General features: G+C 39.6%; 1 protein-coding gene across 2 annotated transcripts in view; it reads right to left on the reverse strand.

The window, feature by feature from the left end:
• PKP1 (plakophilin 1) overlaps positions 1 to 14,918 on the reverse strand; it is a 187,011-nt gene that overhangs the window by 61,056 nt on the left and 111,037 nt on the right. Inside the window, exons 3-4 of one of the 2 annotated variants that reach the window (XM_086923160.1) lie at positions 10,712 to 11,304; positions 449 to 472 (exon numbers count right to left, since the gene is read on the reverse strand). In XM_086923160.1, coding sequence (XP_086779286.1) covers positions 449 to 472; positions 10,712 to 11,304 — 617 coding nt within the window. The remainder of the gene's footprint in view (positions 1 to 448; positions 473 to 10,711; positions 11,305 to 14,918) is intronic. The other variant, XM_086923161.1, reaches the window with a different exon arrangement.

Below are 14,918 nucleotides of genomic sequence, written 5' to 3' on the forward strand. Positions count from 1 at the left end.
TTTTGTTTCATGTTTGTCACAGGTTACTAACACATAATTCACATCACCATTAAAATACTTTTGAAATAAATAAAAAAAAGCATGCAATTAAATGTATATTCTTTGACGATAGCTAATTAATCAATATTGTATGAAAGTGACAATCCCTTCCTCTACGGATTATGAGAACACCTGCTATCACTATTGCAAAATGCATGTGTTATCAGAGTATATGACCTCACATTCAGTGTACAACATTAACCTTAAACCAGACATTTCTTATTTATGGTATAGTTTGTCATTTTTGTATTTGGCATAGAAATGTCATATGGGACACCAAGAAAACAAGCACGCCTATAATCAGATTTGGCTTTAGGGAAGATCAGGGAAAATACATTGGTGTCCATCTTCCAAATACAAAAGTACTTTGAAAACCATAAGGAAATTAAGTACAAAAAGAATGTCTTACCATTCCACGTTCTCCCACTCTTCCCTGTACAAATCATATCCATGTGGGCCCAAATAGGTCGCAGGGAAGAGGAAAGAGGAAACAGCAGCCATGTTAAGTTAGTTTTGGCATATATTATTGTATCTATATTCCATAAGTGACATTGCAATGACTAGTCTGTGTAAGCGTTGTACCCAGGGAAGCATTTAATATCTGGGCAAGACAAGGATGAATTATTTACAATTATTATACACTTTTGCGTATCCATAATGCAACTATTAACACTGAATGTCAAGCCATAGTACGTACCCTCGCCCCTCTTGACAAAAATGATAGAAGACATGCAGGTCCTATTAAGTCACTGGATGTACAAAATCAGAAATGCAGCCGTGAAAAGTGTTTTCCAGAATGATTAACGCATTTTATTAAAAATAGACAAACAATATAGATCTAGAAATTTGCCTAAACCAGTCCTTTACCCATGAAATTTAAAATACCAACAACAAATTTTCTAAATTATTGCCAATCTATATATTAATGCGTGGGGTATGGATATGATTGTGCACATGATTGCATTCACAATTTCGAAAGGCTCAAGATGCATATTATAATAATATTATGAAAAAACAAATATCTACCAACCTTTTAGATCTAAAACCCCACTGAAAATCATTGATTACTAGGGAAACTCATATCATCTTAAATTCTCACAGTTCTCATAACCTACCTCACACATGCATTCCAAATGAAAAATCTAATATTTTAATTTTAAAAAGGGATCTTGTTTTTAGATGGGATGGCTAAGGAATCTAGTACTTTTCTAAAATAGAGTAATTGAATTGAATGCAATGAGTTATACTGGGTTTTTATTTCTTCTTTTTCAATTTTACAAACTCATACAGTTCATAAAGAATCTTTAAGAAGCGCAATACAGAAACATATGATAGAAAATGAGGAGCAAGTACTGAGTGTTGAAATGGCCTTTAGCAGCAAATACCAAAATGCTATATTTAATGCAGGCTCTGAAAGTTGATACAGAGTGAGTGAGAGGCGAATATAGAAAGAAGAGGGTTCCAGAGATTGTGTGTTTTAAGTAAAATAAAAAACAGGAAAGGCGATGTGCAATTGAACATGTGAACTCTCTCAGACAAGGAGGTGATGTATATCAGGACTCCAGGTGTATTTGTGCTAACAGGCATGCGGAACTTGAATTCGCTTATAGTTTTGAATATTTCCATCACAATCTGTGTACAATGGATAAGCTAACTAGGTTTGCAATTGGAAGTATATAAGAACAATATGGTAGGTGCAAACTTGAAGCAAGGGTAAGAAGAATATTATGACATAGTTCTCAATGTCTCCATCCTCTATTCATCGTCTCTTGCCTATGCTTGACTCTATAGTTCGGGCTCGACTGTTCCCATGAGGCACAGGGTCAGACTGCTTTGCATATGGCCATGTCTGAACTGGGGTGGCAGAGTGGGCTAACGAACGGTGTTGGATTAAACCCAGATCTGTTGACTGGGTGTGAGTGTTTGATTGGTTCAGATGCTCCGTCCATCACCACCCCCTTTTGTGACTCTATAGGAAGCATTTGCTTTAAGAACCCCTCCAGTGTGAAAGAGGTGTGCCTTAGTGGATCTTTGAACACATCACAAAATTATGTCCCATCTGCTATCAAGGGAAGATTTGGAGTGACAAAGTTACGGGCGGAATTATTTAAATAGAAAGGTGATACAGGAGTTAGGGGCTGGTCACAGATTGAAGGATTAGGGATATAAATGTGAATCCGGATTGCATAATTACATTTTTAAATTCTGATGGGAGTAGCTTGTTTGCTCAGTATTGGTTTTGTTCAGGGATATTCCGGAAATATTTTAGAAAGTTTTGAATATTAAGAGGAGCTCTCTATTTTTGGGCTGGATTCTCTTGAACTTCACTAATTCAAACGTTGTCATTTAGAACTGAAAATTCAGATATTTCAGCAGGTGGTTTGGGGAGTTATTGGTGACTATTCCAATGCTAAGTTTATTAGTTTAAGAACAAGCAAGCAGGGACTTCTGCCAGTACACAGAAGGTTGTGAGCTGAGAGAAAAAAGGTTTCTAGTGGTCGGAGGTTGTGGGACCCGGAAGTAGCTCTGATGCCTCTGCCAGGGGTCCCTTGAGCAGATGTGGCTACCGCTGCTGACAGCTGCAGAAATGATATTTAAGAGATGCGCTGAAAAAACTGTTTTAGAAATCAGACACTCTAAAACCTTGTGAGATACATGAGTCGAGGAGATTAGCTACTGACGCCATTCCTAGTCGCACCTGAGTAGTATTCTTTTATCTAATGCCAGATGGAACAAAGCCTCCAGTATCATTTGTCTCATTTTCACTTATATCGGCAGGATGACTGTATATGTGGATCAACAGCGAAACTTTAGCCCTTGTTGGGGACTTATAATACATTTTCATATACATATTCACTAAAATATAGAGAGCCTACTCAAGTCAATGTTTCTATGTAGATGTGAAACCTTTTTAAATCGCATATTTAATTAGTGACAGTTAACTCGACAGGCAAAACATGAGTCAAAAAACACATCATGGCTACCTGCACAAAAAAACTGATAGAATGGATATGAGAATCCACGAGGAAAAACCAAACAATTATCACAATGGAAGAGATTTGGCAATTTCACTGCAAACTCGAACAAGTACAAAGGACCATTTGTTGTTCTGTGGCCTGCTACCTATGACTAGAAAAAGAAACGGCAATGTCTGAGATGTTGCAGTTGCCTTTAAACATACCTGAATAGCATTGTGAAGACTGAAAAATAAACACTGGCTGATTCTCAAAGAAGATAATGAAGGTGTGTGAAGTTACAGCTTTTTTGGGAATTTCATAAAATTCTATGGAAAACTTTGCGCGATCATGGAGGTTGCAAAATTGTATGCCTTGCCAGCGCTGAATTAAATGGGGACATTTGTGTATGTAGTAAGGAATGTCAACTTGCAGTGTGAAGCTCTGAAAATATTTGCCAAAGGTCATAGAAAAGGTCTTCAAAAGGTCAATTTGCAGTGAAAAGAAATCTGCATATATTTTCCCTCTTAGCTGAGTTCAATTTCAGTGAAAATTATGTCACACTACACAAAGGTAAAATTAATCCAGAAAACTTCACAAAGGGGAAAAAATAGTAGCGTTGCAAAACTTAATTGAAGAAAAAACTTTGCACACCACTAAAAATACAAACCTAATCGTTACAAAATAATAGCCCAATTGGCTTATCAGTTAGAAAACTAAGAAAAAGACATGGATTAGGACTAAATTACTAAATTATGAAATGGCGTACAGTCTGATTGGAAATAAAGGTCATCAGTTGGGTGGAATTTTAAGGGTGCAACATAAAATTATCAAAACATGACATAGCTACATATGCCTTAATTTTCAAATATGTACACATTATAGGCTGCAGAGGCGTGTACATTACCAGGAAGTAGTAAAAGATGCCTGAGTGTAGTTAGCAGCAAGGAATGTGATGTGTCAATAGTTGCTTAAGAGGGGACAGTGCTTTGAATTGCTTTAAAGAGCCAGCACTCATCTCGGTAAGCTGTGCTGAGGTACGCAAGGCAGAATGTAAGTGGTGAAACAATGTTTTATTAAGGTGAGCAAAAGCACAGTAAAGGTAACCAATCAACAGGGGTATGGACTAGCCTAATTTACTCATGACAAATATTTAGATGACATATACAGCTATCTATAAAGTGAGGAGGTTGCGAATTGTCCAATATTGAGACACAGTAAACGTTGCCCATTTTCAGAACTTCTTCACCTCTCCCATGAAGTGTTCACTGTCTTAAGATGATAGGAATGCAAAGAAATCCTGGTATTTAAAGACTTAATTGTGTTGTATGAGTGCCATTATGTGAAACTTGAAGCAGTGTTCTAATTATTGGGTGGAGACGCATGCAAACATAACTGCCCAAATATTGTTGTAAGAAATGGTAGAACCTGTCAAGCTATATTGGTATGTTCTTGCACCGCCCGGTCTGCTTACAGACACATACGTGCAGTTGTATAAGTAGACACAAAAGGCATACAACGATATTAAATCACATTAACATCTTTAATGAAGTTAATGTTTTTTGCTACTAAGCATTATTTCTAAAACAAAGGGACCTATTCTCAATGGCATTTTGAAGTACATACAGTAGTATTCCTGTAGTAAGGGTTTATTTAGTACATGCCTTTGTAAATTGGACCACAACAGCTAAAATGGAAATAAAATGAGAGTGTTCAGGGACTATTCTTATATAATTAGCTCAATAGAAAGGAACATGCCTTTTCTGCTCTTTCACTAAAAGGAAGTTGGGTATTTCATGGCCAATTTACAAAGGCATGTAAAAGAGTGGAATCGGCTCCTAAGTGTCCGAGCCATATATCTTTTATTCAGTCCCCAGACATTTGACTTAGAAGCCATCGTAATTGAAATGGTTTAAATTTGGAATTTGTACTTTTTCTTTGCTGATTTGTGTTTTATTGAGCTTTACTAATTCGAAAGTAATGGTGTCTGATACAGAGTGTAGAGGAGTGTTGTAGGATGTGAAAGGAACCGTGACATTTTTAGAAGGGTGCAGGGGTTCTTCTCATGAAACCTCCTTTGGGTGCAGCAGGTCTTCTTACCTATGGAGAAGACGTTCATTTAGGGATGGATCTTCAACTCATTATGGAAATGGAGAAGGGAATGTTTCTTCCTTTATCTCTTCCGGGAGGAAATTTCAGATGCTGAATGATTGACAAGCGAAGACTTGTGGAGGTACATGAATCAGTGTGTTTTCTGATTTATGAATGGCATCTTTATGATTAAACAGAAGAATGTTACAAACCTTTTTATCTATGTACTACATGATTCACCAATTTTGGTTTGTTCACCATTTGCATCTTCCTATATTTTGCAGAAGTCCATGTGGTTTCTCAATTGGTAAACTATACATTTTTCACAAGCTAAATAAAGCTTTTATGAATTATTGTGATTTAATCTGTAATGCACTATAATTGTGGCAAGGAAACTGATAAAAACAAATCTAAATCATAAGAGCACTTTTACACCTCACATGGATTATAGTTTTGATACCAGTTGTTGACCACCACACCTTCAATAGGAATGTTTAAATATTGGGTGAGTTGTTCATAACTTGATTGGGCTGCTGGAGTCTCCTGTGCATGAGATTTTCATTAGATTTGGCTATTGTATTTATTTATTTCATTAAGTCGTTGTAGTAGCAATGTATCCTCTATGGCAAAAGATTATTAGAAGATGTGAATAAATGTACACATGAGGTATTCACAATATGGTGAACCTAGCCAAAGCAAAAAGAAGCGGAGTGCTGTACAGGGTCAAAGGCAAAAATACAGCCAACGAGTGATTAGAGAGGTAGTGTGGTTCTGGAAGTATGCAATTTTGGCATCGAATTGTAGTGTTTTTAAGAGATGTGTCTTCAACTCTTTCCTAAATTGGAGCAAGGTTGGAGTAGTCATGATGGATATAAAGGTGTCGATCCAGCCCCTAGGTGCATAGATGGAGGAGATGTGTTACCTTCTTTTTTTACACTCCTATGTATCCAGCATGATAATTTCCTGGATGCAGGTGTGCCCGAAAACCACAGAGGATGTTAAGCTTGTCAGGGAGGTAAAGAAAGGTGCTGGTTTTGATGACTTTAGAAATGATGCGTCTGGTTTTTAAAATGGTGAGGGCCACAATGAGATCCAGTTTAGATCCTACAGGATGGGGGTGATATGATCATATTTCTTCGGGCCATGTCGGAGCATGCTTTGACATGTAGAATGCCTTTAACAGAGGACATAGTGGAAACTGGGAATTTATGAAGTGCGGCATTGCCACCATCTGGATATTAGAGTGCAAGAGGGCTTGTAAAGTAGACCGTACATACAGTTTGTACACAGCCATCCTTGATTTGACTTGTGGGTGTGATTGGTGTTCAAGATGAATCCAAGTGACTTGCACAGAGTACAAATTGAGGTTCGATTTTGTTAAAGTTCAAGTCATTAAGTGAAGTTTGCACTGGTTGTTGCTTGTTGTTTACAGGAATTTTGTCTTGATGGGGTTGAGCTTAGGGTAGGTGCTGGACAACCAAGTCTGAATGAGGTGCAGGGAGTATTTGATGCATTCAATGTCTGAAGCAGTGAAGACTTTCAAGCAGAGTTGTGTATCATTGGCGTATTGTTAAATTTTTAGGCCATTATTGATGAGTAGTGCCCCAAGGTTCTCCAAGTGGAGGTTGGAGATGATTGATGATGGGAGTCCACCTCTCCATGTTTTACGTACTTAATAGTTATTGTGAGTGCATGTGTTTTGCAATGTATAAACAACTCAATTTTATTAGTTTTAAAATTGTTAATTTGGGGCACTTTTCATAATGGCTAACATGATGAGGTAATTGTGATGTCAGAATTGGATTTTGTTCAGGAATGTAGTTAAGATTTGTGAAGATTGTTCTCTCTGGTTTGACAGGCCATAAATGAAAGTCTTTATACATCCTCAGAGTATACTTTATAATCTAGATATTTTACATAGAACTCTTTAAACTGAGATGTTCACATACTGCAGCTTTTCTGACCACAAGCGTGGAAATATCCATGCATTAGGACAACAAACATACAGTAATCACATTCCATGAGAACACTGTCTGAGTGAACATTTAACATTCACTAAGGCACTAAAATCTATCAATAGATATTACAATAATCTGTTATTGAGCTTGTTCAACCTACAATGTAGCAATACTCAGAATGGAAGACCTGACGATGAAGTTAGAAACAAACAGATTGGTTTATATTTGAAGAAGTAGAAACCAGTATAACATTCAACTATCTGCAAATGAAGATTTAGCCTTAAAAATATTATTCTTTTTTTATCAGCACATTTAGTGGTATTGTTGCTAACAGGTGAGCTTGGACTATTGGAACGAGTACTAACTTAATTTGGAGTTTTTTCCCTATTGTTGTTATTTTCATCAAAACGTCATTTATTGTGATCTCAGCATTTTGTAATCTCCTTTCACTACACTGTAAAAATGTACGTTTATCAAATTACCTTTGCAGAATTCTATGGCCAATTTAAAATATAGTTTTCTATAACAAATAATTGAATGAGCACAATAATAATTTGTTGTTTTTAAGTGTAAATTCAATGTTTTCTTTCATGGGTTACTCCATATTTTACTTTATGAAGCAAGAGTTGCTTTAAACCAGTATGTTTATGGGATTCAGACAACAGGACAATAAGAATAGATAGATCTACGACTACATGCGATGGACCAATCAGTATAGGCAGATGCAAATAATTTTTTGCCCAGAATCATCTGCAGAGTGTTCATAGTCCACCTGCACAACCCACCCAGTTCTCGCTGAGCTAACTGCATGTCTTTTCACCAGGTCGAGACCTGACTTACAGACCGCATGCTTCCTAACACCTCTACCAATACCGTTGTACTGTCCCGGCTTCCCTCCCTAGCAATACCAGTGCTTTGTGTGGGGGTAGCAGTCTTTTACAAGCCATTCTTGGCTCCCGGGTGACCTTCGGAGTAGGAAATGGTCATAGGATACAGGGTATGCAAAGTCTGAGAAAATCTGAAATTATTTCCTAACAAGTGTATACCATTATTTTCATATCTCATGAAATCCATAGCATCCTTTTTATTATCTACAACTCTGCTTTCCAGTATAAACCTCACCAAGTTTTTTTCAGGAGTTTGTGATATTTCCAAAGTTTTTAAAGTGGAAAAACTCTCTGAAAATGTAGGTTTTTCTGTAAACATGAGCACATGAACCCTTGTTGAGTAACACAATTCCCACTTTAAATGTTTTTGTGGGAAAATCCTTCTGAAAAATAAAATTTCTTGGAATTTGAATTTTTTTCTAAGTGCAAAGTTTAGAAACTTTGCAAATTCACAGATGTAAATGTAAAAAATTTCCAAACCTTACTATAGAACTAAATAATGTGATTGGAACAGAGTTCATCGCTAGTCCTGGCTAGCCAGATAAAACTTGTATTACTGACAGCAGACATTTGCGACACCCAAGATGATAATACAGTAAAGTAAACGTGTTCCTTATGCAAAAATGTCAAGAACACTTGTGATGAGTACCTCATCTCAGGAAGACTTCCTAATAGACCCATGTTCATAACTGGACCTCTGTGGACCAGTGTTTAAGTCCTTGTTTATAGTCAAAACTCATAACAATGGCTCACAGTACCCGATTAGGATTTTATGTTCTTCTCCATTAATGACCACTTCCCTTGCTATTGATAGCTAAAATGCCGATAGAAAGGTTCAAGCTAGTAGTTTGGCAATTCTTATTTAGCAAATTAATGTAATATGGGCTCAAATGAGGCAATAATATTTACCAAAGCTTTAATTTGGGTTATTGCAAACAATTCTTTTTTTATTTCTGATATATCAACCCAAAGTGTAAGCATCAGACTAAAGAAAATGAAAGTATTAGGCCAATAGATTTTTGTTAATGTTGTTTGTGTATTACATGCTTCTGCTTACATAAAAAAAAGTGAAGCAAGCCTTAGCAGAACTCCTGTTTGCACTCAGCAGTGAGATAATTTAAAAATGTATCTACTCTTTGGGAAGCTCTTCATGCCTAAACCAGACCACTTTATGCGGGGGATCAAGAATCAAGAGGACAGGGATAATCTTCTAACCAAGAGTTCTACACAGGGAAAATTTTTGAGGCAAGATTTATTTGATGGGTAGAATAATTGTATACAAGAGGATTGCAAACAAATCATCATCTTATAAAAACTTGAGCAGATCTTCCAGCAATATGCTTGGCCTTCGATATCACATCCCAAATAGAAGCACCCTCAATAGGGATTAAACATCAAAACAAACTAATCTTTGATAGAACATGTAGAATAAAGTCTCCAAACAAACAGATAAAAAGAGACAGTCATAAAACAAGGAACAGGTGAGTCTCTGAAGAACTCAACAAAGCTAGATGAGTAGAAGTTGCCTTTCAAATTCATAAGGTGTGTATTTTTGCACTTTTCTTTCTTCAAATAATAAAGGGGGTTTCCCATAAACATTTATATCACCTGGGTGTGATTCTTCCTGATGAAATATCCTTTAAGTAACACTAAGCAACAATGAACTGTTCAAGATTTTTACTTTAAATGTCAAAAATGTTAAAGTCTTAAAAAGTCTTAATCATTTTGGAATGAACAGTGTTTACATTCTTAAATCATCTCGTAAATAGACTAACTTTTAAAATGTCCTTGATTCAAACATGCAGGCACGCTTACAAAGTTCTGCACAAGATTACAACCTGTGTGGGGAAAGGACGTGTGACTTCCTGTGTGAAGGAAGGATGTGTACAAAACTCTGAGAGTAAGACACACGGTGCTGCCCACATTTACAAATTTGTGAGTGTTTGATCAATCACTTTGCGAATCTGCAAATCAGTTTAGTGTCTATCTGCGCAAATGGGATTAGGAAAAGTTGTATTAATCAGCCTATAGGGCCAGTTTGTTACATTTATTTTTGCGTGTACATTCCATTAACAGATTCAAATGCACTGTCTGGTACAACTGAGAGCCACTTTTGCTATTCTAAAAAGTTGATTTTCCTCTCATAAAAGAATTTACTCATAGTAAGATTTCCAGGTGATTAAATCTATGTGTAGTTGTGTGGATGGGTAAAGAGTGAATGTTACATGTCCGGAATGCCCTAAAACTTTGCCAAAACCCACATACTGGTATCTAACTCCTTTCTGCTCATGAAAATATCACAGATTTACTTTAGTTGTGGAACGAAGTAAATATCTTTCCTAGGCAGGAAGGTGAAGAAAACAAAGCTAAAACCAAAAATGAAAGAGGTGGGCATTCGAACAAATATCTCTGGGGAACAAAAAAGAAAATAAATTATCAGTCGTATTTACACTAGTTACAAAAATATACACATGCACAATTAGAATTCACAAAAAAGGTCCAGGAGTATGCCTCTTATGGGAGCAAACATCCTGGTGTTATCTAGTAAAAGTTTGAGAATTCAAAACATCTGAAACCTGTGGCAGCAGATTCCTGGTTATTTAATGTGATAGAATCTATGTCTATAGACCTAGACAGAAACATGGTAATGCCTTTGAAATAAAGCGGAGGATGTTGTTAGAAGTGACGTTACCCTGGTGTGCCTAGAGCTGCTGGAATGAGAAAGGCAAGCTTAGCATGAGAGGGGGAAGGGAAGCAAAGAGAAACAGAAATATGCATTTACCTTGTGGGCTGGTAAGCAGTGCCATACATGTCCTGTTGTTGCATTGACTGGCCCACGCCGATCCTCTCCTGTTTATACATTGTATTCTGCATCTGCTGTTGGCCTCCTCCTACATACATGTCCGGTTTATGGAAGTTGTTCTGCATCTGGGCCTGGGTGCTTCCACCATATACCTCTTGTCTTTGGATCACGTGCTGTGCGGGCAGATGTTCAGTTCCAAAGAATACATCCTGCTTGGCTCCTGAAATCGAGGAGGGGGTCCTTGCCGGCTGCCCGCCCCTCTTCCGTTGCTGGGTGTTTTGATGGGTGCTATAGCTGCTGTAGATGCTGGACCGGTTCTGCGTGCCTCGCCCACCCCTCTGGATCTGCATCTGGTTCTGGCTCTGCCTCCTCAGCGTGGCACGGGGATCGATCCCCAGCAGATCTGGCTCACTCCGGCTGCTTTTGAGGTTCTGCACATATACGAAATCACTCCCAGGGCTTGTGGGGCTGCCCAAAGACTTATGTTGTTTACCCCAGTTGTCCATCTGGCTGTAGGAGCTGTAACGTCTGTTGTCCACTTCCGGCCTCAAGGTGCCATTGTAGCCTGGCTGCTGTAAGAAAAGCAGAGACAGAGGCAATATTTTAGTATGGACCATTTCAGATGAGAAGCCTGGTGAGTACACAAGACTGAGCACATAGCTACGAGTTGGATGGAGCCCAACTTTGTTGAGTTCCACTGTCAAACACAGGGTATAATCTATGTACAATCTGTGAACAGGTTTTTTAGTGTTAAGAAATTTTGGCGCTCTACTTCTCACGGTAAGGTTTCAGAGTATCGTAGCTTCAAGTTAGGTGCTTCTTGGCAGAGGAAAACCTTAACCTCTGTAAGAGAAGAGGATCAGAAACCTCCCTCTTAATACAATTGTACAGGAATCCAGAGCACACTAAACGTATCAAATCGAATTTCAATCTTCAAATGGTCATACATATGGGATAGATCAGACCAAACATAAGTTTTCAAAAGTTTTATTATTAAACAGTGTTCTCTTCTCAGAATCACTGTGCCTGTCACTCTAGCCTACATGTGTTTCATCACAGCATGTGGCTGTGAATCTTCAGGGCTGATCTTAATGATCGAGGCGCGTTGTCGGGTGACCGGTGATAATTCCGACCCGGTCCTTATCGGGTAGTTTCTGTAGAAACGCGAGCGGTACCGATGATGTTCGGTTGCCGTTCAGTCAAAAGGGGTTGCGTGTAGTGTTACACAGCATCAATATTTAAGGGCCGTTTGTTGCCCGTGGTTTGATCTTGGTGCAGCTTCAGTTTCCAAGTGCGGGAACACCCGGCACAGTGACAGGCACAGTGATTCTGAGAAGAGAACACTGTTGAATAATAAAACTTTTGAAAACTTATGTTTGGTCTGATCTATCCCATATGTATGACCATTTGAAGATTGAAATTCGATTTGATACGTTTAGTGTGCTCTGGATTCCTGTACAGGGTATAATCTACCTGAAACTGTCACCACATGCATTATCAACCTAGGATGGAATTCTGTGACATTACACAAGATGTGCCTCTCCATTACCAAGTTCTCAAACCCAGTGGAAAGATGATATGACCCCAGATGCTACATATGCTATATGACACCAAGTGTGAAACAAACCTTTGCTCTTCTATTAAAAGTGTTTCCTTAAGTGATAAAAGCAAGAGCATCACATCCAAAAATATCCAAGATGGCTGATGCCTACATAAAGATTGCTACAGAACGTCATAAGTAGCTGCCTCATGACTGGTCGCATGCCTTAGAAAGAGGTTTGTTTTTTGCCGGTGCTGCCTCTGAAAAATCGAGCTGCCCAACCGCGGCCCACGGAGGGAGTTCCGGTAAGGCAGAAATGCGGGGCGAGGGAGGGGCAGGGTGGGGGCTGCTAAAAACCGGAATATGGATAATTGGAGGTAAGTAAACAATTTAATAAATATACCAAATTCCTATTCCGGTTTTTAGCACCCCCCGCCTTGCCCCTCCCCCGTCCGCCTCTCTGCCCCACCGTAACTCCCTCCACGGGCTGTGGCTAGTGCTGCCTATGGTATTTGCATCCACGTAGAAAGTCTTAGCATTGGAGGTGGGCGAGCCGCTGAAAACTCGAGCAAGGCTCGAGCCTTAAGCCGGGATCTGGCTCAGCTCGAGGTCTCTTAAGAACTTTGAGCCCATAACGAGCCGAGCCTTCATGTGGCATCTGCCTGCTACCCTCAATGTATTTTCATGTACATAGAGGTACACAAACAATTGACATTTCTGTTGAAAAGGAGTGTCTGATTTGCATGAAGTGAAACCAGAAAACCGGGATTATTGGCAGTGTTGCCTGGGTGGGAGTGGGGACAGGAATGGATCTATATTCATGTTTAAAAATGATCACATTAAAATAGCACTTCTCAGTTCAGTGTTCTAATGTGACTTATTATTGTTAATTTGTTACAGCTTCCACATGTTAAAGAAATACACATTTTTAAACTTTGAAGAGACTTTATCATATTTTATGTTATGTCTGTTGTATGATTTCATTACAAGACCGGAGGCTACATTATGCATATTTCTTTTCATACAGAACCAAGCAGCAGCCTACATCATAAAGTAAACTTCCAAAATAGAACGTTATAAACCAGACAAAGGACAAGATCACTAGGCAATCCTCCTCTTTTAAATGCGGCTCCAAGCAGATAAGTTTATCCTTTGCTACTCTCTCCATTTTCTTTGTTAACCTTTATGAACGTTTTTAGGTCTCGCCTGTCGATGCGCATGCGCATCGAGCAAGCGAGACTATGGGGGCTCATCGACTCTTTATCCAACTTGCAAGGAATCGTGGCGATTCCTTGCAGTGCCCGTGACTTTTAAGCTCAATGCGCATGCGCATTGAGCTTAAAAGCGCGTGCACATGGCCCCAGCCGCCTGCCTTGCCTACTCTCCCGCCCCCTCACTTCTTGATTGCACGTCCGCTAGGCCGTGCCTCCCCTACTCCTCCTCCTACTCTCCTCCCCTCCCGTCTGTTCCCGCACTCCTCCCACACCCCTGCTCCGCCCCCTCACTCTCTCTGCCCGCCCGCTCTCCACTCTATCAGGCAGCCAGCCGCACTCCTCCCACACCCCCGCTCCGCCCCCTCACTCTCTCTGCCCACCCGCTCGCCCCTACTGTGAAACCTAACCAATCGCTAGTTGTATGGAAATAAAGAGGTGGGCTCTTTAAATAGGACTTGAAACCACTCCGTAATTTTACTTATAATTGTTTAGAATTATTTCCGTGCAAAGATAGCCTGAATGGGTGTAGGCAGTTAATACGTTTTGAATTCTGCTATAACCATTCTCGGTCTGTAGTGCGTAATGTTTGGTTGCAAAATCAATGTTAGTCCTGCTTTTATTTTTATCATGAGACCAGTGTTGGTCCTACATTTGTGTCTGCTCGGGATGAGCTAACGCGAGAGCGCCTAAATAAAGTTAGGACTGCTGGGCGAGTTGCGAGTCCTGTGAAAGGAAGGGGAAATCCTCTGTCGTCCGCACTACGAATTGGGTAAGCACCGGTTTGGTCTCCCGCTGTCTCGCTGTTTATCATATGGCGAGCAACAGAATCGGGAACGCGTACATTTAGACAGTGTCCCGGGATACTAGGTCTAAGTCGGCATTATCAGCCGTATAAAGGGAACGTGTATGTGTCAACGCGTCCCTGAGTTTCACTCTCGAGCTACTAATCTCTTCTAATCTGCACTGCAAGTTGTTCACATGGGGACGCATAACTAATACCACGTATAGTGGCCTTATGGACATATAATGAACACCATGTCTCGAGGTTTCTTCTTTTCTTTCTCTTTTTATTTATTGGCAATGTGAGTAGAGCACTTGGGGACTTTACATTCAATACCGCGTTCTCTTTGTAGATACGTGGTAGCTGTCTGAAATGGCTTGAGTCTCCCGAAATAACACGGTTGACATTTATTTAGGTAATTGATGAGTCTTTTTCTTTGAAGTTTATATGCTTCACGTTCCGTGCCCGCCCGCTCTCCACTCCATCAGGCAGCCAGCTTCAGGAGAGCAATCTGCGGGGTGCCGCCATTTTAGCAGCACGGGCTTTCCCGATCACGACTGCCACATGAGCGCCAGCTTATTTGAAAAGGGTTTGAATGCACAGGCCCGGGCCCTGCAGTCCCAGTGCTGCACATGTTCGAAATGTTGAGCT

The sequence above is a fragment of the Lissotriton vulgaris genome, chromosome 5 (genome assembly GCF_964263255.1).
Source record: "Lissotriton vulgaris chromosome 5, aLisVul1.2, whole genome shotgun sequence".
Lineage (NCBI taxonomy): Eukaryota > Metazoa > Chordata > Amphibia > Caudata > Salamandridae > Lissotriton > Lissotriton vulgaris.